General features: G+C 39.3%; 1 protein-coding gene across 5 annotated transcripts in view; it reads left to right on the top strand.

Annotated features, from left to right (window-relative positions):
- rapgef2a (Rap guanine nucleotide exchange factor 2a) overlaps positions 1–21,914 on the top strand; it is a 44,773-nt gene extending 22,859 nt beyond the window's left edge. Inside the window, exons 4-30 of one of the 5 annotated variants that reach the window (XM_059553924.1) lie at positions 213–296; positions 378–453; positions 535–702; positions 2,168–2,185; positions 5,157–5,279; positions 5,719–5,896; positions 6,009–6,145; positions 6,224–6,382; positions 7,722–7,874; positions 8,506–8,670; positions 8,762–8,869; positions 8,975–9,178; positions 9,286–9,394; positions 9,489–9,732; positions 9,946–10,106; positions 10,451–10,465; positions 14,450–14,690; positions 14,784–15,167; positions 15,344–15,555; positions 15,639–15,762; positions 16,497–16,520; positions 17,846–18,063; positions 18,180–18,308; positions 18,432–18,581; positions 19,347–19,506; positions 19,620–20,149; positions 20,843–21,914. In XM_059553924.1, the coding sequence (XP_059409907.1) occupies positions 213–296; positions 378–453; positions 535–702; positions 2,168–2,185; positions 5,157–5,279; positions 5,719–5,896; positions 6,009–6,145; positions 6,224–6,382; positions 7,722–7,874; positions 8,506–8,670; positions 8,762–8,869; positions 8,975–9,178; positions 9,286–9,394; positions 9,489–9,732; positions 9,946–10,106; positions 10,451–10,465; positions 14,450–14,690; positions 14,784–15,167; positions 15,344–15,555; positions 15,639–15,762; positions 16,497–16,520; positions 17,846–18,063; positions 18,180–18,308; positions 18,432–18,581; positions 19,347–19,506; positions 19,620–20,149; positions 20,843–20,868 (4,300 nt within the window). In that variant the 3' untranslated portion in view covers positions 20,869–21,914. Of the gene's footprint in view, positions 1–212; positions 297–377; positions 454–534; positions 703–2,167; positions 2,186–5,156; positions 5,280–5,718; positions 5,897–6,008; positions 6,146–6,223; positions 6,383–7,721; positions 7,875–8,505; positions 8,671–8,761; positions 8,870–8,974; positions 9,179–9,285; positions 9,395–9,488; positions 9,733–9,945; positions 10,107–10,450; positions 10,466–14,449; positions 14,691–14,783; positions 15,168–15,343; positions 15,556–15,638; positions 15,763–16,496; positions 16,521–17,845; positions 18,064–18,179; positions 18,309–18,431; positions 18,603–19,346; positions 19,507–19,619; positions 20,150–20,842 lie in introns of those variants that run through there. The other 4 variants (XM_059553920.1, XM_059553922.1, XM_059553921.1 and 1 more) reach the window with 4 other exon arrangements.
- The last annotated feature ends 5,598 nt before the right edge of the window (positions 21,915–27,512 follow it).

Raw genomic sequence — 27,512 nt, 5'->3', positions numbered from 1 at the left:
CACTGGTGCCCCTTTGCTCTGGAAACTACTGAATTTACCAAGATGCATTCGCCCACATTTGCATGATTCATTTCATTTGTTTCCTTTGCCCAAAATGGCATGTGTGTTGTTAGGTCACATCTCCACCCGGAATATAATGCTAAGAATGGACTAAAATAGAAGCACTGTGTCTTTGTGGCAAATGTTGTAATATATGTCTTTGTGTGTTCTAGTCCTGATGACATTGGGACCTGCTGGTATATCCTCCTCTCTGGTTCAGTCTTTATAAAGGAGTCCATGTTTCTGCCCCGCAGCAGGTATGAGAGTTTGGTTTGCCCTATTATTTCCTCTGTGTGTCCTGTTCGGTCTTATGTGTGATGTATGCTGTTTTATTTCAGTTTTGGTAAACGTTCTGCGGGTAGTTTACGTCGTGGTTGTGAGTGTATCGTCCTTGAGGCTTCAGAAATGATTGTGGTGAGTTACATAGGCCTGTAGAAGTGCAATAAGCCAATATCAGTTTGATGGGGATACAGTTAACCACTCTGTCTCTGCCAGGTGGACTACATGGATGACAGCGATGAGTATTTCCAAAGACAAACATCTCATCGGCAGTCCAGGAGAAGATTCCGCAAGATAAACCAGTGCGGAGAGCGACAGACAATAATTGATACGGTTGATCATTATCCAGTCAGCAAGCCCCCTCTGCCACCAGGATACCACTCGGTATAACACAGTTATACAATTTTAAATTGCCCTTTTGATCACATTATGATTATAAAAATAGTTGCAACTGTTCATGTGCGGTCACATATTAGCAGAATTTCTCAAGCTAAGTCTCTCACTTAGAGGAAGCTTTCTGTTGGTCAGTGCAGTGAATTGTGTGACCATCTTGAACTGGCTGCGAAATATGCATGGGGAAATATTAGATTCCTGTTAAAATGACTCTTTTTATGAAAATTTCCCAAACATTGTTAATTGTGACCGCACCATAGCACTTTAATGCCCATTATTTGATTTTAAAGGGGTCAAATGATGCTTTTTTTAAAGATCGTTATTTTGTGTAACAGAATATCTTGACATGCTTTGTTTAAAAAATGCATTATTTTTCAAAAACTGTACATTATTGTAGGTCCTCTATGCCCTGTTTCTCTCAAACGCGTAGTTTTCTACAAAATCCCTTCTTCTGACAAGCGCAGTCTGCTCTGATTGGCCAACTGACCCAGTGCATTGTGATTGGCTGAACCCTACAAGCACTCATCGGAAATATAACGCTCCTTTCCATAACCGCGAACTTCATCTTTCAAAATAAATGTAAAGACAGTAAATAATGTCCTTAGTTTTACCTTCAGCCTGAAAGGGGAACAGAGTGGTGTGACAAACACAGTGATGAAGCTCTTATGTGTTTGCACTTCACAAGCCACGGACGGTTAAGACAGCTGACTCCACTGTGTGACTCCACTGTTTCTCACACACACACACACACACACACACACACACAGATGCGCACATGCAAAACTTCGCATTTGAACAGTCAATAGCAAATACTTACACTAATAACAAAACATACTTACAGTATCTGATTCAGAAGTGCCAGATTGTCGTAGCAAAATCAGAATTACCTCCTCTCCTAGGTTCACAAATGGTCATCCTTAAATGCGTTGCTGTTCTGTTGTAAATAATCTTAAAGATTCCTAAATGCATGTAGTTTCGGAAGGCCAAATAAAGTGTTTTTGCTTTCGCCTAGATACACACTACATCTCTCTGACATGGCTGCTTCAACACTAACTGTGGTTACTGAAACCAGACCTTCTTTCTTTGAGTGAGCATTTGGGCAGCATTACGCAAATATTTCCACATAGTGATGTAGACATGTTGGGGCGTGTTTGAATGAGCCATTTTAGGGGGGCGTGGCAATCTTAAGTTTGATAAAGAATATCTCTTTGGATTTGAGTCTTTGCAACTTTACAGATCTTCTTCATACACCAAGAGCTTGTAACACTCCAAAGAGAAAGGAAAAATGTAAATCTCATCATGTGACCCCTTTAATGTCAGTGTGTGCATCTTAACACAAAATAGAGCTTATTTAACAGCATGAAAAAAAAACTTAAATGTAATGTTTCACTATATTTGTCCTCAAATTAACTTATGGAATGCATATTAATTCGTTTTTATTTTTATCTTGCTGCAGGAATGCTCAAAATCCCAGGTAATTAAACTTTTAATACTATTGAATATCTTCAAAGCGGCTTTGTGTGTTTTTTTGTTAAAATGCTATATTCTGTCAGCTTTATATGCAAAAAACAACTATTATGTAAACCAATCATAGGTTGACTTCCTCAAAAGGTGTAAATGCTTTGACTCTGTCATACAAAGAAGACAATAAATGCAGATTTAAATGTCTAAAAGGCTTTGAGGTTGTCAACTTTTGGCCACTTCCAAAGTTAGTAAAAAAACTCATTAAACTGTGAAGACATGCACAGTCTGTAGGTTTGCATGAGTACTCGAAGAATGCATCTGTGAGCGGTTGCTTTGTGTTTCTTTACAAAATGGCAGCACCAGCTGTTGGCCTAGCATGCATAACACAATGATTTTGTGACATTTTCAGGAATCCATGTGAATGGATACATAGGAAAAAAACAATAATATAAAACATAATAAAAAAAATACATAGGTCATGCAAACATACCCTAAAATGCATGAAAAGACCAGATTTAAATGGTTATGCATCCTGGCTGAACATTGCAAGAAACATCAAATATACGGGGGGAAACAGAGCCTTTTCCCTACAGAGTTGCTCTCTAGAGAGTGCTACCTTAGAAAATAGCAGCAATTGCTAGGTTTTGGAACAGAGCCATAGTCTTGGCTACATTCTTAGCAAATCTAATCTGGTAAAAGCTTCTTTTCCATCACTCTCAGTTTCTCCCTTGTGGCACTTTGAGCATGTAGTCTCTGTTTCTCTGCATTAGTTTGTTATTATCCTCTTGACTTGTAACGGGGCCTGGTTATGATTGACAGCAGGAAGGCGGACTCTTAACAGATATATGTGCCATCCTGATTGTTCAGTAAGCTGTCAATCATTGCAGGGTTGACCCTGGTGACTGGTTTAGTAGGGCAGTGGGTGTCAACCATCCCCCACCCCGCTCCGCTTAAACAATACCAGCCTCTTGATAATCCCCTGATCTGGCATGGGTGTGTGTGAATGGGACAGAGGGGCAGGGTCTGATGAAAATTGTATCTGCAGAAACATTACTCTCTTCCAGAGTGCTGTCTGTTACTGTGGTGATGGGCTGATTTCAGTAGAGAGGGATGCTCTCTCTGAGCAAGTGCATTGGGGAGATAGATATTTGAACAGTAAATAGGTGCGATTAGAACAGTGTGGTATAGAAAGACACTGATAATGTTTAAGAGGTTAGTTTAAATGCACACAGGATGGTTGGGCATACAGTATTGCAGGCTATGAGACAGCTAGTCCTGTCTAATGGTTATGGAGTCAGGAGACAGGAGACCAGGACTGTGAGTATCTCTCACTCACACACACACTCTCTCTTAAAAAAATCAAATGCTTGCATATTTAAAAATATGCATAAGTCTTTTGCAACAACAGGTTAATCGCACACAATACATTACTTGTAAATAAAGGCATGTATGCTTCTTTTATAGGGAGCAGCTGAATTTAAAGGGTGGACTAAATTTTGACATTAACAGTATACAAGCAGACAAAGTATTAGTGTATTGAGCGATTGGTGAACAAATATATTCTGAATGGAAGAGAATTATAGTTTTGTTTTGTAAATGTAACTTTAATTAAATTAAAAAGTCTAAATTATTTTTAATAAATAATTTTGATAAAATTACATGCACAATCTGCTTTTGGTTTGCAATCTAATTGTAGTTATTTTTCTAATTTTATTTTTAATGAATTCCTTTTCAATTATTAATCTACATGCTTTTGTTTCTGGTTCTGTTGTGCAATCTAAATTTAATTTAAAATTGATTATTTTTCATTAATTCTATTCACATTGTTAATCTGCATAATTTAGTTTTTTGGTTATGTCATTTAACTTCATACTTGATTTTTATGAGTTTTTCCTGTCATTGTTTTATACATGTAATTTTATTTGACTTCATGTAGTCATATCAGTGATTTGTTTAGGGGTTACATTATTGAGTGTTTGAGTTACGTGAGTATATTCTAACATGAGATTTTATTGTTGGGTCACTGTATGTAGGCCATCTGATCTAGGACATCAGTACATGAACCCATCAACTTTACTGTAGTAAGCCTCAGGGAATGTTGTACAGTAGGGTGTTGGTAAGGGTGGGTAGATCTAAACATTACTTCGGTTTGTTAACTGATGAAAGCTTTGGTCTTTAGTCCATACATTTGTTTACTTTTTAGACCTTTTTATGGTGCTTTGTGTTTGCTTGTATCAAAGAATTGTGATTGCCAGGCCTGGAAAGGGTGGATATATGCTGCACTGCTAGCATTAATACTTGATTGTGTTTTATTTTTATCGACCAATGACTAAAATGATTCAGAGTAGATGGATTATTAGATGTTTTAAATGCCTCTGTTCAGCTGAACTTGTGCATGTGGGAACACATCATCCATTCCACTAACGAATAATTGCGCTGACACTCACACAGGGGTTTAAAATTAATCCTTGGTTTCCTGATGAACTAGAAGGGGAAAAAACACTATATTTGCACAAATGCTCAAAAGCTCGTGTCAGGGAAGAATTGTTACATTGTTTTTATGCATATACATAGTTGACATTTAAAGCAATGACAGCAGAGTCTTGTAATGTGACATGCGATATTCTAGCTAAAACTATTTTAAACAATAATTTAAATATTATTATACATGCAGTATAATTATATTAGTTTAATTCATATTAATTGAAGTCTGTGGAATATTTTTACTTTTAAAAATTGATCTGTCACTGCAGGGCAATTTACATGAGCTTAAAGCTAAAAGGTACTTAAAATTTATTAAGAAAAAAATAAACATTTACCAATTACGTTACGGAAAATATGAAATTTCCCATATATACATTACCTAAAATCATCCAAAGTGTCTATTTCATTTATTTTCTAGAATAATCTAGCAATTTTTTTCACGTGCTTATATATTTATTTATTTGCTTGTTTATTTATAACTCTTTTTTCTCTTTCAGCTTCCTGCCGACTTCTCAAAGCTTCACCCCTCTGACAGTTGCCACACCCATATGAATTCAAGCCAATCACGTTCCAGCATTGCCAGTGATTCAGGAAGTAGCAGCCTATCAGATATCTACCAGGTGATAAGAGACTCTGAGTTTCTATCCCTCTATAAAGCAATCTCCTTACACACTCTGCAACAGAAGCGCATCCTGACAGAGATTTATTGTGAACATCTGGGACACACACACTCGCACACATTTAAATCCTGTCCTGTAGAGGACTCCCCCACCCTCCTCTGTGGTCCATCTGTCACCTCTCCATAACCTATTCATGTCAGTCGTCAAGCACACATACCTTTTGATCCACAGATCAGCATTCACGCGCACACCCAAGCGCATGTACAAACACAGTCGGCTCAGAGTGCCAACACACACTTCTGTCCTGACACACCATCTGTACACACACAGTCATATTCACGCGGTTCACTTTGTCTGTTTGTAAATGCGGGTCACAAAGTACAGAAAGCCATTAAATGTCTATGAACATCATTTGCTGAAAATTGTCTTTATTTTACAGGCCACTGAAAGTGAATGTGGGGACATGGACCTGAGCGGGCTTCCTGAAACGGCAGTGGACTCGGACGAGGATGATGATGATGAGGATGTAGGAAGGGGAACGGACCCTCTTATGAGTCGAGATATTGTGAGAGACTGTCTGGAGAAAGACCCTATGGACCGTACAGATGATGACATCGGTACTCTTTTCTGCTTTGAATTCTTCAGTGATTGACATTTACTAAGCTACTTTCATTTTAAGTTTCACTTTACACTTTCTCTTTCATTTTCACATTCTCTTTCTGTAAACAGAGCAGTTGCTGGAGTTTGTGCAGCAGCTTCCGGCATTTGCCAGTCTGAGTGTTTCGGTGCGGAGGGAGCTGTGTGCCGTCATGGTGTTTGCGGTTGTGGAACGGGCCGGAACCATCGTGCTCAACCACGGTGAAGAGGTGAGACAGGTCCCTTTGCAGCATTTCATCTCTACATTTGAGTTCAGCTGATAACAGGCAAATGTGTGTGTGTTTAAGCTGGACTCATGGTCAGTCATTTTGAATGGAGCAGTAGAGGTGATCTATCCAGATGGCAGCAGTGTGAGTGTGTGTATGGGTGGAAGTTTTGGTGTCTCCCCTTCAATGGAAAAACAGCTGATGACTGGAGTCATGAGGACCAAAGTGGACGACTGTCAGGTAAGAAAAGAGTGTGTTTATAGTAAAGATGGGCATAAATGTGATCTAGTTCTCAAGCAGCTTTTTTATGACAGTAAATTTATCTAGATTTTGTTTTGGTAAACTTTAGTAATTTAGTTTAGAAATTCACTTTTATTCAAACTGAATATCTATTCAAGGTGGTGATATTGTATTTAAAGGTGCTGTAAGTTTTTGACTCTACTAAAGCATAAAAATACCATAATATGTTTGCAGATATTTAAGAAGCATGCTAAGTTAAGATACTTGTTTATCTAAAAAACAAAGCTACAGTCAGTTATTCCTTTGAAAATGTGCGTTCTGGGCCGGAATGTCGGTCTTTGTTCTGGTTTGTGAAAACTCTCTGACAGTTGTCAATCCTACAAACAGCACCTTTAATAAAAAGTCCTGTTCAAGATTGATTTGTGAGGCAAATAATGCATAAAATGTTGACCCAAAAAATGCCAGTTAAAGGCAGGGTAGGTAAAAAACTTTTTTTCCAAATTTGTTTAAACTTTATTTATATATCAATACATAATTAAAATGTAAGTACTCTGAAAAAAAAGTATAAAAACCAAGTGACTGTAGACCTCTCACGACTGTTTTAAAGACAGCTCATTATTTCCATTCACTCCACCCCCTCCCTTCTGGGCTCCTTCAAAAGCCTCTACTACGGCTCGCTAAGTAATGTTATGTTAGCTATATTACGCAGCTACGTGTGCTAATGACACATGCTTCATGAAAAAAATATGTATGATCAAAATACAAAAAGAAAGATTTACCTGTCCAGCAGAAATAAAGCCATCAAGGAGTCACTTTTCAGCCCCTTGAGTTCCCTCAGTTCTCACCATCGCTGGAAAGCCACGCCGATATAAACTCGCGTTTTATTTCTTTGTTTATCCAAAGACTTTTTGTTCATTGCCTTTTCTTGTACTGTTACTGTCTTCCTTTTTTTGCCTGGTTTGCCTTCACTAACTGCATAGGCTGGTACTGTGAAATTTGCTTGCTGTTTCTCTGCCATTGTTTGCCTGTTGAATTCCTCAAATCAAACGTGCACAAGCAAGTGGGCAGGTCATGTGTGGCAAAAGGGTGGTTGCCATGGTTGCGAGAGAGTGACAGTCGCCTAAGCCAATCCTATGTTTCGTCCCGAAATGGAAATAATGAGCTGTGTTTAATACAGATTAAACGGTCTAGAGTCACTCGATTTTTATACTCTTTTTATCAGAGTACTTACATTTTAATTATGCATTGATATATATAGAAAGTTTAAACAAATTTGGAAGAAAGTTGTTTATAAGTGTATTACCTACCCTGCCTTTAACATTATTATTTGTGTGTGTAGTTTGTGTGTATTGCCCAGCAGGACTACTGCTGCATTCTGAATCAGGTTGAGCAGAACACACAGCGAGTGGAGGAGGAAGGAGAAATCGTCATGGTCAAAGAACACAGAGAACTTGACCGGACGGGCACCCGCAAGGGACACATTGTTGTCAAGGTTTGATTGTTTTTTTTTTTAGAAAAATCTGACTCACATGGAAAAAGTAATCACAAAAAAAAATCAGATTGCGGCTTTACAGTCTTGAAGTTGATGAATCTGGTCTGGAGTTGAATCTCTGACTTTATATGTTATGTGAATATGGTAGCCCATAGAACATCCCCTCCACGTTTTGTGTTTTAAAGATCTTTATATGTGTGTGTGTGTGTGTATATATTATTATTATTTTTTTTTTTTATGTATTTTATTTTACGAAATACATTAAATTGATCCAAAGTGACAAAGACTTTAAAGACTCGAGTAATGGCTGCTGAAAAATCAGTTTTGCCATGACAGGAATAAATTACGTTTTAAGCAATATATATTAAAAAAAAGTTAATGTAACTTGTAAAAATATTTCAGTGTTGATCATATACATGCAGTCTTGGGGAGAAATTTTAAAGCATTTACAGACTTCAGACTTTTGAACAGTATTGTATGGTTTATTCACTTAAACCATTTGACCAATTAATAAAAATAAATTAATTTGATTTAAAAATTGTATGGATTTTTATTACTTAGTTTGACCAGAAAAGAAGAAAGATCTTTAAATGTGGTCATTTAAAAGAAAAATCTGATGTACTCTTTTTAGGGCACTGCTGAAAGGCTGATGCAGCACTTAGTGGAGGATCATTCAGTTGTCGACCCTACATATATTGAGGACTTCCTGTTGACCTATCGTACCTTCCTGCCCAGTCCTCTGATTTTGGGACAGAGACTTCTGGACTGGTTTAATGAACCCAGTTTACGGGACAAGGTAGCTTGACTGAATCCACCTTTTCTGAAGATACCCACATTAAGCTTTAGTTGGACGGGCCTCACAGTTCTTCCCTCTCTCCTCTAATCAGGTAACCCGAGTTGTCTTGTTATGGGTTAACAATCACTTCAGTGACTTTGAAGGAGATCCTGATATGACCAGTTTTTTGGAGGAATTTCAGAGCGATCTGGAAAGAGAGGTATAAACAGCATGCAAGCATTACTTTAATGCATATTTAAAATATTTGTCATTCATCACTTTATCAGACTAGCATTTTATTAACTTCCTCTGTTTATCCAAAAAGAAAATGACAGGTCAGTTGCGGTTGCTCAACATAGCTTGTGCAGCTAAAGCCAAACCCAGAGTGATTACTATTAATAGGCCTGCTCGAGAGATGCCCCTCCCCTTCGCACTGATTGGAGGAGCTGAACGAGGAACACGCCTCTTTATCAGCAGCGTGGAAGTTGGTAGCAAAGCAGAGGAAGCTGGGCTTAAACGTGGAGACCAGGTGACACCTTTCAAACCTCTGTATAAAACAGTGTTAAGACACTGAAGCATGTTCTTTACACATCTTTTTTCTTTCTGTCTTATCTAATCTTTTTCACACTCATGCAGATATTGGAGGTGAACGGGCAGACGTTTGAGAATGTGCAGCTGTCCAGAGCAACTGAAATTCTCAAGAACAATACACAGCTCTGTATGAGTGTCAAAACCAACCTCCTGGGTGAGATTCCTACATGGAAAAACCTCCCAATACACAAGGCATTTTATAGATATACATTTTTGTATTATCTTTTACTCACTTTCACTCTTCTCAGTCTTCAAGGAGCTGGTTGCCAGGTTGGCAGAGGAAAGGAAAAACGGCTTTCCTCATCTTCCAAAGATTGGTGACGGAAAGAAAAATAGCCGTTATTCTGTACCTGAACTTGGGGCTGGTTCTGAAGTAATAGGTCAAGAAAAGGTCAGCAAGAAGGTCAAAGCACATACTGTGGGCGGCCGAAATAAACTCATGAAGATTCTAGACAAGACACGCATGAGCATCCTACCTCAGAAACCTTACAGGTATACAAGCACAAACTCTTCTTCTGATGCTATTGCTGACTTTAAGAATTCTGAAAGAGAAAGAACATCAGTACGAATCTTGTCATCTTAGTGATATTTACATAAACAGAAGGGCATTATTTCACATCCACTGCGTTTGACGTATGTGTTATATTCTGATTGATGTTCATCTCATACCGAGTCATGCTGGGTCATTGTGCTTTTGTTGTATAGCGACCTCGGGTTAGGGCAGACTCAGGATGACAGCATTGTGGGATTAAGACAGAACAAACAGACTCAGCCAACAATGGCAGTCAGTGGAAATCTCTCTTCCAGTAACCCTGACCTGGCCCAAGGCCAACAGCGCATTATTGACTACAGTACACAGCCTCCAGGTAAATATGCATACAGAATACTCAATTGCACGCTCAAAAATCAGCATAATATATACAGTCAGTACTATGTGTGTGTGTGTGTGTGTGAGTGTATATTTATATGATTTTGATGTTGACATTCACATAGCACCTTCGGAACTTCACAACCTGATAACTGTTTCCTGTTTTTAACATAAAATATAATGCTGCACATGACATTGCTATATTCTACACACATCACCTTCACTATAATTTTCTGCTCATAAATGCATTCCACTCTACTGCTGCTCTTTGTGTTCCTTTTTATTTTTTGTTTTATTTGTGCGATTGTACTAATGATCCCGCTACCCTCTCCCTGCTCACAGCACCTGGATTCACTCGTGAGTATTTGTGCACTGCTGCGGTTCTGCTCGTCTTTTTAGACACCCTCTCGTATAGTTCCACTCATCTCTTTAGATAGCTGTTCGTCTTCCTAAATAACCGTCTTGCGTAATTGCCTGTCTATCTCTCTCTCTAAGTCTGTAATAAAGTTTGATCTAGTTGACTGTATCTCCTTCTCTCCGTTCTGCCGTGTATAGTATCGTTCTTGTACAGATATTATTATTTTTTGCAAACTTGAGTCAGTGGCAGCATTTTCACTTTTTAATGGCATCTCCATGGATAATGTTAATTGTTGATGAAAAAAAAAAGATTTATGGGAAATTCTCATTTTCGTGAAAGTAAGCTATAGCAGCACCATTGCCTTTTTTTGCCAATAGACTGTGTTTTGCCAGTTGTCTGGCAAACTTAACTCATGGTGAACACACCTTAAGGCTGTGGGACTATATACACACTTTATTTCATTGTTTCTGGTTTATTTCAATGGCCCGTCTGTGTAGATTAATACATTTTGTGCCATTTGCTAAACTTGCCACTGGGCCAAGTCCTTTAATTAAATTACCCTTCTTTTTTTCCAAACTTTGATGTACTACTCTTACTGCTTTGTCTTTTTATGTACATCTCTCTTTCTGTAGCTTCTGTTCATGCTTAGAATCATCTGAGAGTGTTTCCCAAAGTAAATATTGGTTCTCTCAATGTTTTAAATTTAGCATTGCAAGCTCTAATGTAATTATTCAAGTAAGTAGTAAAACAAAGATACAAATTAGAATGTTTTTTATATATAAAAAGAGTGTATTTAGAAGAATTTAGATAATTCATTTTTTATGTCTAGAACTGTTTACACTAACTGAAACACAATTCTATGTGGTTAATTGGAAACAGATTTTACTAAATTACCAAGATCACTGTTGGTTAGAGGAAGGTCCTGTTGAGTAGCATATTGACACCATGGTAGCCAAAGCTTTTTTGTTAACTGGGGACTAAAAGTATTATGTATTATCTACTATGTAAAAATCTGTTATGTGTAAATATTAACCCTGTTATTTATCAAATTAATATACCTGTGGCAGTGGTGGCTCATCACCAGATCATTAGACTTGTCACTACATTAAATTATCATAAATCGAACAATACCTTAAAGGTTTCATAATCCTTAAAGGAACAGTTCACCCAAACATTGTTATCATTTACTCACCCTCATATCGTTCCAAACCTGTAAAAGTTTCTTTATTATGTTAAACACAAAAAAAGATATTTTAAAGAACAAAATACTCGTTGGTCCCCATTCGATAGTAGGAGAAATGCTCTGGGGACCAGCAACTGTTTGATTCCCAGCATTCTTCTTTTATGTTCAACATAAGAAAGAAATTCATACAGATTTGGAACTTCATGAGGGTGAGTAAAGAAAGATAACATTTTCATTTTTGGGTGAACTATCCCTTAAATACCATGTAACAAACAATCACTTCCGACACAAAATTACTGTAAAATTATATACGACTTTACCCACTTATATCAGGTTAAGGGCTATACTGTGTAGCAAATATAAACTACTTGTCTGTTTATATCATCAGATAATTTAAACTATATCATTGACCAGCAATAATAAATTGGATAAATGTAAAATTGGATAAACCTCAGCTGTGTGATTGTAGTCACATGTAACATGCTACTGAAGAACCTGTACTTTTGACAGCTCTACATACCGTATTTTCAGACTATAAGTCGCACCTGAGTATAAGTCGCATCAGCCCAAAAATACGTCATGATGAGGGAAAAAACATATATAAGTCGCACTGGACTACAACCCGAATTCCGGAAAAGTTGGGACGTTTTTTAAATTTTAATAAAATGAAAACTAAAGGAATTTCAAATCACATGAGCCAATATTTTATTCACAATAGAACATAGATAACGTAGCAAATGTTTAAACTGAGAAATTTTACACTTTTATCCACTTAATTAGCTCATTTAAAATTTAATGCCTGCTACAGGTCTCAAAAAAGTTGGCACGTGGGCAACAAATGGCTAAAAAGCAAGCAGTTTTGAAAAGATTCAGCTGGGAGAACATCTAGTGATTAATTAAGTTAATTGATATCAGGTCTGTAACATGATTAGCTATAAAAGCTTTGTATTAGAGAAGCAGAGTCTCTCAGAATTAAAGATGGGCAGAGGCTCTCCTATCTGTGAAAGACTGCGTGAAAAAATTGTGGAAAACTTTAAAAACAATGTTCCTCAACGTCAAATTGCAAAGGCTTTGCAAATCTCATCATCTACAGTGCATAACATCATCAAAAGATTCAGAGAAACTGGAGAAATCTCTGTGCGTAAGGGACAAGGCCGGAGACCTTTATTGGATGCCCGTGGTCTTCGGGCTCTCAGACGACACTGCATCACTCATCGGCATGATTGTGTCAATGACATTACTAAATGGGCCCAGGAATACTTTCAGAAACCACTGTCGGTAAACACAATCCGCCGTGCCATCAGCAGATGCCAACTAAAGCTCTATCATGCAAAAAGGAAGCCATATGTGAACATGGTCCAGAAGCGCCGTCGTGTCCTGTGGGCCAAGGCTCATTTAAAATGGACTATTTCAAAGTGGAATAGTGTTTTATGGTCAGACGAGTCCAAATTTGACATTCTTGTTGGAAATCACGGACGCCGTGTCCTCCAGGCTAAAGAGGAGGGAGACCTTCCAGCATGTTATCAGCGTTCAGTTCAAAAGCCAGCATCTCTGATGGTATGGGGGTGCATAAGTGCATACGGTATGGGCAGCTTGCATGTTTTGGAAGGCTCTGTGAATGCTGAAAGGTATATAAAGGTTTTAGAGCAACATATGCTTCCCTCCAAACAACGTCTATTTCAGGGAAGGCCTTGTTTATTTCAGCAGGACAATGCAAAACCACATAGTGCAGCTATAACAACAGCATGGCTTCGTCGTAGAAGAGTCCGGGTGCTAACCTGGCCTGCCTGCAGTCCAGATCTTTCACCTATAGAGAACATTTGGCGCATCATTAAACGAAAAATACGTCAAAGACGACCACGAACTCTTCAGCAGCTGGAAATCTATATAAGGCAAGAATGGGACCAAATTCCAACAGCAAAACTCCAGCAACTCATAGCCTCAATGCCCAGACATCTTCAAACTGTTTTGAAAAGAAAAGGAGATGCTACACCATGGTAAACATGCCCCGTCCCAACTATTTTGAGACCTGTAGCAGAAATCAAAATTGAAATGAGCTCATTTTGTGCATAAAATTGTAAACTTTCTCAGTTTAAACATTTGCTATGTTATCTATGTTCTATTGTGAATAAAATATTGGCTCATGTGATTTGAAAGTCTTTTAGTTTTCATTTTATTAAAATGTAAAAAACGTCCCAACTTTTCCGGAATTCGGGTTGTATAAGTCGCATTTATTTAGAACCAAGAACCAAGAGAAAACATTACCGTCTACAGCCGCGAGAGGGCGCTCTTTACGCTGCTCAGTGCTCCTGTAGTCTACAATGAGCAGCATAGAGCGCCCTCTTGTGGCTGTAGACGGTAATGTTTTCTCTTGGTTCATGTCTCTTAGTTCATTTCTATTGGTTCATGTCAAATTAATTTTGACAAATAAGTCGCACCTGACTATAAGTCGCAGGACCATCCAAACTATGAAAAAAAGTGCGACTTATAGTCCGGAAAATACGGTACCAATGAAACTCTTAATGTTTTGTCTTCTGCAGAAGACATCTCCTCTGATTCTGCTTGATCTGGATCTCCAGTCAACCTCTGTCTTTGTTATTAGAGTTTCCTTTCATCTCTTTTTCTTTTGCCTTGTTACATCTTCCTTATAGGCATCCACCACGTCTGTTTACCTAATATAGTTCTAGAAGTTGCATGTAATCTATGCTATGCAGGAATGTTTGGATCCTAGTTCTGATTGAGGTTTACATACTTCTTATATACAGTTGTTTTATGGTTTGTTGATGTTTTTCATCCATAGAATTGCAAGACCAGGTGCTGCGTGTTTTCAAAGCAGACCAACAAAGTCGTTACTTACTGATTAACAGAGACACCACAGCAAGAGAGGCAGCCAATCAGGCGATGCGAGAGTTTGGCTTGACGGCAAGTCCTGAAGCCTATTCGTTCTGTGAGGTTTCGGTCACACAGGAGGGAGTTATCAAACAGAGACGATTACCCGATCAACTCTCTAAACTGGCTGACAGGATACAGCTGAGTGCCAGGTTTGGTCTTGAGCTAAATTTGAGAAGTTAAATTGGCAATTTTGTAGTTTAATTTTATATGTGATGGTTATTTTTTTCTGTTTGCTTTGCCAGGTACTACCTGAAGAGCAACATGGAGACAGAGACGCTGTGCTCGGATGTGGAAGCACAGGAGATGCAGCGAGAGTCTGTGGTCCCTTTGTTGTCCTTGAGCTCCATGGAGATAGCCAATCAGCTGTCAGCACGAAACTATCTGCTCTTCTCCAGCATTGAACCAACGGATTACATCAGTGACCTTTTCAAGCTTCACCCACAAGAGCCTCCTAGCAATCTGCGCAACTTTGAGGCTCTTGTAAACCAGGAGACCTTCTGGGTCGCCACAGAGATTGTACAAGAAACCAACCTGGCCAAAAGAGTGAAGATCATCAAGCACTTTATAAAGATTGCCCTTCACTGCCGTGACTGCAAGAACTTCAACTCCATGTTCGCCATAATCAGGTAGTGTTTATGTGCCGTATTTTAAATGTGTGTTTCCATGCTTCTTACCATTCATACATGTCAGTGTGCTTTTGTTCCTTTCAAAACTTTGATAAGTTTGTACCTGCTAAAGCTAGGAGTAGTCAATCTTCTCTCCACTATGCGATGTTTTAACTGTTTCTGTGTCTCTTTTGCAGTGGGTTCAATCTAGCACCCGTCGCTCGGTTGAGATCTACATGGGAACGGTTGCCTGGAAAATATGAGAAGCTTCTGGCAGAATTACAGGACGTTTTTGACCCTTCTCGAAATATGGCCAAATACCGCAACCTCCTCAACAAACACAACCTGCAGCCACCAGTCATCCCTCTGTTTCCTGTCATTAAGAAAGACCTCACCTTCCTCCATGAGGGTAACTTACACCTCTCTCTTCCGGTTGCCCGGTAATTTGGTTTGAAAATGAAGTATGACTCTATCAAACACGTGTGCTTATAGGCAACAACTCCAAGGTGGACGGCCTGGTGAATTTTGAGAAGTTGAGGATGATTGCGCGAGAGATCAGACACGTGGTTCGAATGGCTTCAATCACCATGGACCCTGCGTTGCTTTTTAAGACTAGGTACACTCACTTACAAAGTGTACACTTATTCAGCAATGATTTTTCGTACAACACAAACATGTGTGACATCAATAAAACCTTGATATAAAATCATAATTAAAAAGGCACACTAGCTGTTTTTCGAAACTTACTGAGCAGCACAGGGAATGCAACCTTATTAGTGACCGATTTAAAATGCACTACATGGGCAAGTGCATGCCACATGGTGGTCCATACAATAGACTCAATATAAAGCATAAAATACATATGCACACAAAATAATCTTTTCACCTTATCCCACATTTTTAATGAAAAAAAAAAAAAGAATATATATATATATATATATATATATATATATATATATATATATATATATATATATTAAATTTAAATTAAATTTATTTAATATATATTTGACTTCTACAACATTTTGAATGAATTTTCCATTTGTGGCAAAGCGTTCTGGGTTTACAGCAAAATTAAGATACTATACATATCTGTGATGCCTTAAGATGTTTCCTATGTAGGCAGCTCAATAGGGATTGGAACCGAGCTAGTCTCTTGCACAATGTGGCATATATCCCATGTTGAAAGTTTCTGCTCACAGTCATTGGTGTGCTTGGTGTCTTACTGGACTTCTTTTTTTGGGCCTTTGCTCTGTGGGCTTCACTGTCTAAGCACTAGTGTCTTATGCCTCCTTTTACTCAATCTCTTAATTTTCTTTTTCTTTGGCTATTCATGGCACTCTGTTGTAGGAAGAAAAAGTGGAGAAGTCTTGGGTAAGTGGGACTGCTACTGTCTTTCTCTCTTTCACTTTCTGTTAACTGTCATTCTTTTCTGCATGATACTAAACCATACTTACACTTCCTTCAGTAGTCTATAGCTTGTTTTAATTGTGCTACATATGTAAAATCTTATCTTTGACTTCCTTCTTCTGAATGCTCATTGGCATTCTCTAGAAAGGCATGAATTTTTGTGAGTTTTCAATAGCTGCGTTTACATGGATCCTTCTAATCTGATACTAGTAGAACTTCAAGCACAATCAGAATAAAAAAGTCACATGTAAACACGTCAATCCGATTGAATTGACCAGAGCTGACTAAAATTTCGATCAGATTGAAAGGGTTGGTTTATTGCTTTTGTAATCCGAGCGAGAGGACATGTAAACACTTGATCGGATTGAAAACCGAAACTGGAAAGTACTGTGCATGCACAGTGACTTACAAATAGTGTAATGATGTATGACGCACAGAAAGAGCTGTTCTTCATGGCGAATAGTCTCATAAAATAAGTGTCCTGTCGTTATAAAACTCCCCTTTCACTCAAGCGTCTGTGAAGTGAAGCAGGACGACATTCCACCAGTTCTTTTTTAAGACTCATCAACAAACGACTGGTTTTGGGTGTGGAAAGGGGCAATTTTACTACTTTTTTTTTTTTTTTTTTTTAAGTAACGTTAAGTAGCACATAGTGCTGGTCGTTGCCTAATTAGGTACCGAAGTACATAATTATTATGTGTGCTTTTTAAAACATTATGCGACAGCAGCGGGAAACAAAAGCATGTCAAAAGAGTAAATCCGATCAGAAACTTGTGACATAAACGCGCATATCAGCTGGATGACTTTATTTAGCGTTCATGTAAACACTACATTCGGATTCGTCAATCAGAATGAATTCATTCCGATGGAAGCAAAAAGCGTCCATGTAAACGCACCTACTTATGATTTATGTGGCTTTATAAAAGCATTTTTGCTGCTTAAGTAGGAATGGGCATTGAGTAATATTGTAGAGGAGTACTCTAATGTAAAAGTACTACTTTTTTATTTACTCTTTCATTGACTGCTTAGTTGCAGAATGAGTATCTGATTACTCATGCACATCTCTACTTTCTAAATATGTAAATATTTCATTAACCTGTAGTTTTCTAAAATGGTCACTTATCTCAATAATTTTCTTTGTGCATGTTAAAAATGGTCATGTTAATACCCCAGCAAAATTCTCTGGCTGATTTATGTAGTTGTCTTGCTAACTTCTGCTGTTGATTTGACTGTTCAGTAATGCCATTTTGCATTAACATTGATCGTGTATTTTGTTCTAATGCATGTAGGTCTCTAAGTCAGGTGAGCAGCTCTTCTCTCTCTGACATTGGAACGATGGGTGGGAAGAGGAAGGGGAGGCGGAGCTCTTTTCTCAGCGCTAAGAAACTCTATGAGGTGGAGATGATGAGCAGACGCGTGCGGCAGTACCTGGACGCGCAAACACACGAGAGTGATGAGGAGAAGCTCCACGAACTTTCTTTGCAGTGTGAGCCTGCCCACAGCTCCAGTGAGTTGCAATTTTCAAATATATGTATTATAAATAATACGTAATTTAGTATAAACTCCAAAATGTGATAAATAGCATAGTAAAAACAAAATGTATGTGTGTGCTTGCTATTTCAGTTCTGAAGAACTCAGGTGAGAGGAGACGAGTGGATGCATCTCCTGTCAGTCAAAGAAGCACCACTCCACAGCAGACTAATGGAAATCATGGTCGCAAGACATCACTTGGTAAAGAGTTACCACCATTTGGTAAGAGCTTTTTGTTGTTTTACTGCCACAAATGATCTGAATTCTGGGGTCATTCGAGCGCCCTCTGCTGGTGACTTGTCAGTCTTGTTTGTAGTAAGATGAGGGTTTTTTTTGTGTCTGCAGGTGCCCAGTCTCCTCAGTCTCTTCATAAGATTTTGTCTCTGTCAGAAGAGGGCCGAGACAGACAACGAAAGCTGCCTGAGGACAGCCAGTCAAATGCTTCATCTCTACTCTCCTCTCCGCGTACCTCACCGCACAGCACACCTAGAAAAGGTATGTAATGAATCTATGTATGTATCTATATGTATCTATGTATGTTTTTAGAATATTGGTTTGCCCTATATTTTGCAGTCAATGTTTTTTATGTATTTGATATAATAACTAAGTACTAAAGCTGAACATAACCTTGAACCATTTTAAGTCCATGTATTTACCGTATGTTGCCAAGTCATTTCTAAAGTACAGTGTAGTAACACTGTAAGTGCACATGCTGAAAAAATAAGGTAACGCTTCATTTTAAGGTGTCCTTGTTACACATTACATGTACTTACTGTTATAATAACAATAAATTATGCATAATTACATGCAAGTAATCCTAAAACAAACCCTAATCCTAACCATATGATGTTGATGTTTTTCTGTCGACTGTTTTAAAGTAACTGCATTATAGTAAAATGCTATAAAATCTATGAAGTTTTTGCTATCTTGGCATATACTATTTAAATGCGATAAGTTATGGCTTTCAAAATTAAAAATTCCAAAAAAATAAAAGCTTTAAAACAACAGTATGAGCTGATCTTGATTTACTTGATTATCGTATCACACTGAATGTTGCATTATTTAAAAAGTTATTGTTAAAGAAATGCATATTTTAATGAATCAGCGTAAGAAATGAATCCCTGTTCAAAGGTTTTGAAGGGTTTTTTAAAACCAAAAACCAATGAATTGCGAATCAATTCAAAGTGAACTCACATTTCTAAAGAGTGATATATTCTTGGATGTATATAATTGTTTGGTAATTTAAGCTTTCTTTTATAGCCCCACAGTTAATGGTGAATGAAGCATCAGAGCAGCTGAGTTTGTTAAGCTCCTCCTCCTCTGATCTCATCAGTGTTGGTGACCACACGCATGCTCAAGCCCGTACGATTACACACCCACTCAGCACACGCAGGGCTGAACCTGACCAAATGAGCTTGGGGTAAGAGGTTTTATATACATATATGCATATAAGTACCTAAAAAGTTGTCGATTAGTCAATACAGTTTGTCTAGTACCTTATTTCTAAAGTCTCTCTACATTTCTTTCTCTCAGATCCTACTCCTTGACTCAGGATCAGTGTGACCGTGCGTCATTGGACGCAGCAGACAGTGGCCGTGGCAGCTGGACGTCCTGCTCCAGTGGTTCCCATGATAACATCCAGAGTATTCCACAGCGTGTGGGTTATTATGACAGCCGCAGCTGGGAGACGCTGGCAGAAGGGATGGGACGAAGTCACGTGACCACACCTACCGGTTACTGGGGTGATGAATTGGAAGGAGACACAGGAACGATAAAACGTAGAGGTGGAAAAGATGAAACTCCAAACTTAAACAAGAATACTGCGAGTCGGCGGGAGGGACGCTTTAGAGATCCGCCACCCACACCGCCTGGTTATACTGCTCTGTCATTGGCTGAAGCCGACAGCCACAGTCATGCGCATGGGCGACGCCCACCAGACTACACAGCGGCTCTGCAGAGGTCTCGATTACTTAAAAGGTCATGTGATCCTCCTTCTCTTCACCCATCCAGTAGATTGCCGGTATACAACCACTGCCAGTCACCACGACGACCACAACCGGATGGTGAGTGTTTGATTATGAAGGAAAAAATGTATCCAATCCAATAAAGAAAAAAATAAGTGAATGTTTCAAATTGTTCAAATTTACTAGTGATATAATATCAGTTACATTCATACATTTACTAGTATGGCCTACCTTTTATTTAATTTATGGTTTGATAGTTATTTAGCTTATTAAATAACAACCAAGAAAGAAAAATGCAGACTAACAATTACACAGCTTAAATTTTTTTTTTGCATAGAAAATAAAATGTCTGATTCATATTTTGAGTCTATTGCTGTAGTTTGTAATAACAAGAAAAAAAATAAAAATAACAAGCAATTCTGCACATTGCTAATTGTAAAATTAAATATGAAAATAATCAGAATAGTTCATGAGTAGTTTTATTTTAGCATCACTGAGAAACTATTATATTTAGATTTTTTTTTTATATTTTAAATTTTAATTTTAAAGTTGTAGTAATTTTGTTTGTCATTTCTGTAGTTTGTTTTGTATGTCTGTGTGTATATATATATATATATATATATATATATATATATATATTAAGACTTTTTTTCTCAGATAATTGCTTATTTTATTTCAAATTTCAAATTATTTGTTCATAGTTTTTTTTCACAATAATATTTTTATTATTATTTTATGATTTATTATTTTTAATTACAAGTCAAGCTCTAATTTTATCTCTTTCCTTTACAGAAAACGAGCAGATATCTGCAGTTTAATCCGAGACTCTTCGTATGTCTTTCCCAAAGTTAGACAACATTCATGTGACAGTTGATACGGAATTGTGGCCATGTCCTGAGCTACAACAAATCATTTCAAACCTTCATGGAGATCACTGTGAAAGAGGACAGGAGCAGATCAAATGTTGGCACTTTTAACATAGGTTCTGCAAAACAAAGACAAAAAGGAAGTCATACGCTCTCATTTTAATCCTAGCATGATGAGAGAGGTTGCACACGCTGCAAGATCAGTGTTACAAGACCATAGAAACAGTATTATTTTATTAGAAGTTTTAATATGCAGTGTTACTTTAGTATGTCACGTGTTAAAGACACTGTATGTGTGTGTTGTGCTTGTGAGAGGGAGCGTTGAAATCAATCAAAGATGGAGAGGTCGTTCTCTTCGGACACTTGAAGACAGAAAGAAAAGACTGAGCAGCTGCCTCTCACAAACCTCAGTAGTCTCAGACATCTTCTCTGTGCTGATATCAGTGTTTTTGTGTTACTCATGAGTATATGACCATTTTAACATGCCTTTTCTCATCTGATCATGTTCCCAAAAAAACTTTCCAGATGTTTCTGTTTGAAAAGATTTTATGTTTTGTATTTTTATTTAATTTTATCTGTCAGAACCATTGTTTCCGACTTATTCTGGTTAATGGCACAAATCATGAATTGTTGCACAGATTTTCAGAAACAAGAGACTGTGGTCAAGAACATATAAATTATAGTTGTTACATAGATGATAGGTGGTCATAATATGATCAGTAGATGGTTACAACAGTATATTTTACTTAGAATGTCATGAGTTTGTGATAGTTCAATTGTATCGCCTGTGTTTCTACCCAGCCAAATCTGTAAGAATGACATGTATTTCTACGTCTTTTACAAAGACAACTGGCAAAGTCTATAACTACTTTTGTATTTTTAATACAATTATTGTAAATAATGGTTATATTTTGTTAAAAATTTCTGAGACTTGTTCTGTTTATTGGACAATTCAGCTACAAATGACTTGAGGGAAAATAAACACTGTAGCAATGAAATCTAATGTCTCATCTGCAACTTTGTTACTTTTGATGCTTTAATGCTGAATACAAAGTATCTTAAAGATGAAAAAGCCAGATCTTTGACAAATAGGTAACTCTGCCCAACACTCAAGCCATTGGGAAAGAGCTGCCTCTGTGTTTTCTGATTGGCCAACAAGTGTGGTCTGTATTCAGATTCTTCTCTGCTTTTTATGGAGTATATGTTGCGCTATGTTTATATTGTGCCATAGGACACCTATTTTTATTGATTCCTGTCAGTTATTGGGGAAACTTTATGCCTGGTAATTTAAATTTAATTGCTTATATGTTGCTTTATGTTGGTGTTATTATAAAACATGAAATCACTATATGACAATCCTATCATAAACTAAAGTATATACAACCTGAATTCCGGAAAAGTTTATACGTTTTTTAAATTTTAATAAAATGAAAACTTAAAGACTTTCAAATCACATGAGCCAATATTTTATTCACAATAGAACATAGATAACATAGCAAATGTTTAAACTGAGAAAGTTTACAATTTTATGCACAAAATGAGCTCATTTCAATTTTGATTTCTGCTACAGGTCTCAAAATAGTTGGGACGGGGCATGTTTACCATGGTGTAGCATCTCCTTTTCTTTTCAAAACAGTTTGAAGACGTCTGGGCATTGAGGCTATGAGTTGCTGGAGTTTTGCTGTTGGAATTTGGTCCCATTCTTGCCTTATATAGATTTCCAGCTGCTGAAGAGTTCGTGGTCGTCTTTGACGTATTTTTCGTTTAATGATGCGCCAAATGTTCTCTATAGGTGAAAGATCTGGACTGCAGGCAGGCCAGGTTAGCACCCGGACTCTTCTACGATGAAGTCATGCTGTTGTTATAGCTGCAGTATGTGGTTTTGCATTGTCCTGCTGAAATAAACAAGGCCTTCCCTGAAATAGACGTTGTTTGGAGGGAAGCATATGTTGCTCTAAAACCTTTATATACCTTTCAGCATTCACAGAGCCTTCCAAAACATGCAAGCTGCCCATACCGTATGCACTTATGCACCCCCATACCATCAGAGATGCTGGCTTTCGAACTGAACGCTGATAACATGCTGGAAGGTCTCCCTCCTCTTTAGCCCGGAGGACACGGCGTCCGTGATTTCCAACAAGAATGTCAAATTTGGACTCGTCTGACCATAAAACACTATTCCACTTTGAAATAGTCCATTTTAAATGAGCCTTGGCCCACAGGACACGACGGCGTTTCTGGACCATGTTCACATATGGCTTCCTTTTTGCATGATAGAGCTTTAGTTGGCATCTGCTGATGGCACGGCGGATTGTGTTTACCGACAGTGGTTTCTGAAAGTATTCCTGGGCCCATTTAGTAATGTCATTGACACAATCATGCCGATGAGTGATGCAGTGTCGCCTGAGAGCCCGAAGACCACAGGCATCCAATAAAGGTCTCCGGCCTTGTCCCTTACGCACAGAGATTTCTCCAGTTTCTCTGAATCTTTTGATGATGTTATGCACTGTAGATGATGAGATTTTGAGGAACATTGTTTTTAAAGTTTTCCACAATTTTTTACGCAGTCTTTCACAGATTGGAGAGCCTCTGCCCATCTTTACTTCTGAGAGACTCTGCTTCTCTAAGACAAAGCTTTTATAGCTAATCATGTTACAGACCTGATATCAATTAACTTAATTAATCACTAGATGTTCTCCCAGCTGAATCTTTTCAAAACTGCTTGCTTTTTTAGCCATTTGTTGCCCCCGTGCCAACTTTTTTGAGACCTGTAGCAGGCATTAAATTTTAAATGAGCTAATTAAGTGGATAAAAGTGTAAAATTTCTCAGTTTAAACATTTGCTACGTTATCTATGTTCTATTGTGAATAAAATATTGGCTCATGTGATTTGAAATTCCTTTAGTTTTCATTTTATTAAAATTTAAAAAACGTCCCAACTTTTCCGGAATTCGGGAATTACTATTACAACATACAACATACAGTCATTTAAAAAACAAAATGGTATGTTAATTAAGTAAGGATGCATTAAATTAATGAAAAGTAACAAAGTATGTTTGTAATGTTACTAAAGATTTATATTTCAACTAAAAGCTGTTCTTTTGTGTATTCTTTTGTTATCAATGTAAAAAACATTTGTGCTTCTTGATAGTTTTGTAGAAACTGATAATCTTTTTACATGTATATATAATTAACATACCATATATATATATGGTATGTTAATTATATATACATGTAAAAAGATTATCAGTTTCTACAAAACTATCAAGAAGCACAAATGTTTTTTACATTGATAATGAGAAATATTTCTTGAGGACCAAATCAGCATATTACAATGATATCTGAAGGAAAACACTAAATAATGGTGTAAATGGCTACTAAAAACTCATTGCATTTTAAAATGTATTAATATATATTTAAATGTGTAATAATATTACTGTATTTTTTATTAGTATTATTATTAAATGTATCTTTGCTGGACATAATACATTTCTTTTAAAACCCTTATAAAAATCTTACCAACCCCAATTTATAATAATAATTATGCGTATTAAATAAAAAATTTAAAACAGGAAGTCCTCTTTAGATAAACTTTGACTCAAAACAGTTACTTATAGTCTCAAAAATATAACAGTACTCGGTTACTAACGTAACCTCGGTTCTCTCTAGAAGAGGGAACGAGTACTGCGTCTTAGCTAAGACGCTACGGGAAAAGTCTCTTTTCACGAAATACTGAAGCAAAAAATTATCCTTAATTTAGAATTTTTGTAAAGCGCATTTGCAGCAGTACACAGCCATAGGCGAGACGGCTCGCTCGCTCATTGGCTGCTTCTGCGGCAAGTGCACAGCCTATCGAGCGCAGGCTGATGCCATATCAGACCAATAAGGGCGCTTCGCGCCCTTCACGCAACTTCCCGCCGAAACGGGTGTGGCCCAACCTTATAAAAGGAGCTCGAAAAGGCTGACTCACCTGATTTATTTCATCGCCGAAGCGAACCAGAGTGAATCGTACGCACGGCAGAGAACGCAGTACTCGTTCCCTTACGAGAGTTCTCTCGTACTGCGTCTTAGCTAAGACGCTACGGGAACCCCATGTAAAACGCCGTGCGCACAGGGATAAAACACCAATAAACCTGAAGCAACGCCCAGGATTTACAGTGCACAGTCACCCGAGGGACTCACAGAGAGCCCAGGACAGGAGAGGGGGGGAGCCCTCCGTCCCATATCTAGCAGCACCCGTAGATGCGGCAATACAATCATCACACAGACGAGGCAAGGCCTGACCAATGTGGCAATGCGGGTCTTACGCAATACTGCCCATATAACAGTCGGCAGCGCATAACGCTCACGAACTCAGAATTCCCATCAGGGCCCTGATTCGGCTATACCGACAGCAGCCTTGCTTGCAAGGAGGGAACCTCCAGGTTATAGAACCTGATAAATGCAGACGGCGAGGCCGAACCTGCCGCCATACATATATCCTGCAAGGAGATCCCAGTAGACCACGCCCACGATGAGGCGGCACCCCTTGTAGAGTGTGCTCTGACGCCCAGTGGGCACTGAAGACCCCTGGAAGCGTAAGCTAACGCTATGGCGTCAACTATCCATCTGGATAGAGTCTGTCTCGAAACAGCCATTCCTTTGGAACGTCCACTGAACGAGACAAACAGCTGCTCACTCTGTCGAAAGACAGCGGAGCGAGACACATAAGCTCTTAAAACCCTAACAGGGCAAAGAAGACTCGAGTCTCCATCCTCTCCTGACACCGACAGGGCAGACAGGGCAATCACCTGAGCCCGAAACGGCGTGTTGAGGGACTTCGGCACATAACCGTGCCTAGGTTTGAGTATGACCCTTGAGTCATTAGGCCCAAACTTCAAGCACGACAGGCTCACCGAGAGCGCGTGCAGGTCACCCACACGCTTCACTGAAGCGAGAGCCAACAAGAATACTGTCTTGAACGACAGATGCTGGAGGCTAATCGATTGGATAGGCTCAGAAGGGGAACCCTTCATGGCCTCCAAAACCGCCGCGAGGTCCCATATAGGGACTGACGGAGGCCTGGGAGGATTCAGCCTCCTAGCTCCTCTAAGGAAGCGGATGACCAAATTGCTCCTTCCTATTGACTATTGGCTCTGCCCTTATCCAACAGCTCCTGTAGGAAGGAGAGAACCTCCGTCACCTCACAACTAAGGGGTGAACATCCCCAAGCCGTGCACCAGCTGGAGAACACCGACCACTTCGAGGCATACAGCCGCCGTGTCGACGGAGCTCTAGCCTGAGTGATGGTATTTAGCACTCCCACTGAGAGATCAGCGGGTAACCGTTGAGCGCCCACACATGGAGGGACCACAACTCCGGTTGAGGGTGCCAAATCAAGCCCCTGGCCTGCGAGAGGAGGTCCCTCCTCAACGGCACTGGCCACGGGGCGATGTCTGCTAACTGCATCAAATCTGGGAACCATGGTTGGTTCTTCCAAAAAGGTGCTACAAGCAGTATTGAACATCTCGTTTCTCTCACCCGTTCCATCACCTGCGGAAGGATGGAGATGGGAGGGAAAGCATAAAGCGGGCAGCACGGCCATTTCCATGACAGCGCGCTTTCGTTCTTGGAAAAGAACGCGGGGCAGTGAGCGTTTTCGTGGGACGCGAGGAAGTCTTCCTCCGCCCTGCCAAATCTCTCTCACAACAGCCGGACTGTTTGTGGGTGTAGAGACCATTCGCCCGTAGGAACATTGCCTCTGGACAGCCTGTCTGGACCCAGATTCTGTAGCCCAGGCACATGCACTGCCCTCAGTGAACGCACGTTGCGCTGAGCCCAAACCAGGAGGCGTTCCGCCATCCTGTATAGGTTTCGGGACCCGAGACCGCCCTGGCGATTTATGTAGGACACCACAGACATGTTGTCCGAACGGACTGAGACGTGGTGGTCCTTGATTTGGGGACAAAAGCGCATCAGCGCGTTCTCCACTGCCAGCATTTCCAGACAGTTGATATGATGGAGCTTTTCCCGTTATGACCACAGGCCAAAGGACGGTCTGCCCTCGAGCAGCGCTCCCCATCCCGAAGTGGAGGCGTCCGTCGACACCATCTTCACATTCGGGGAAGTCCCCAGGCTTACACCTGATTGGTACCAGCCGTTTGCTGTCCAGGGTTTCAGGGCTGTGACACAGCTCTGATTGACCTTGAGACGCAGTCGGCCAGACACCCACGCTCTGCGCGGCACCCGCGCCTTCAACCAGAGCTGCAAGGGGCGCATGCAGAGCAGGCCCAGCTGCAGAACCGGAGATGCTGAGGCCATGAGGCCCAGCACCTTCTGACAGTGTTTGAGCAAAACGGTCGCGCCGCAGCGGAAAGAACTCGCTGCGCACTCCTAGTGTGTGCGCAGTGGATGCCCAACGCGCGCTGTGGAGACAGCCGCACCGTCATGGAACACGAGTTCAGAACTATACCCAAAAACAGAATCGTCTGACTGGGGTTCAGCGAACTCTTCGCCCAATTGACACTGAGACCGAGCTTCTCGAGGTGATCGAGTAAAATGGCCCTGTGCTCCACGAGCTCCGCTCGTGATCGAGCCAGAACCAGCCAGTCGTCCAAA

This window comes from Carassius carassius, chromosome 7 (genome assembly GCF_963082965.1).
Source record: "Carassius carassius chromosome 7, fCarCar2.1, whole genome shotgun sequence".
Lineage (NCBI taxonomy): Eukaryota > Metazoa > Chordata > Actinopteri > Cypriniformes > Cyprinidae > Carassius > Carassius carassius.
Note: the sequence above shows the minus strand (reverse complement) of the source record. Positions and strands in the feature narration are given on the sequence as shown.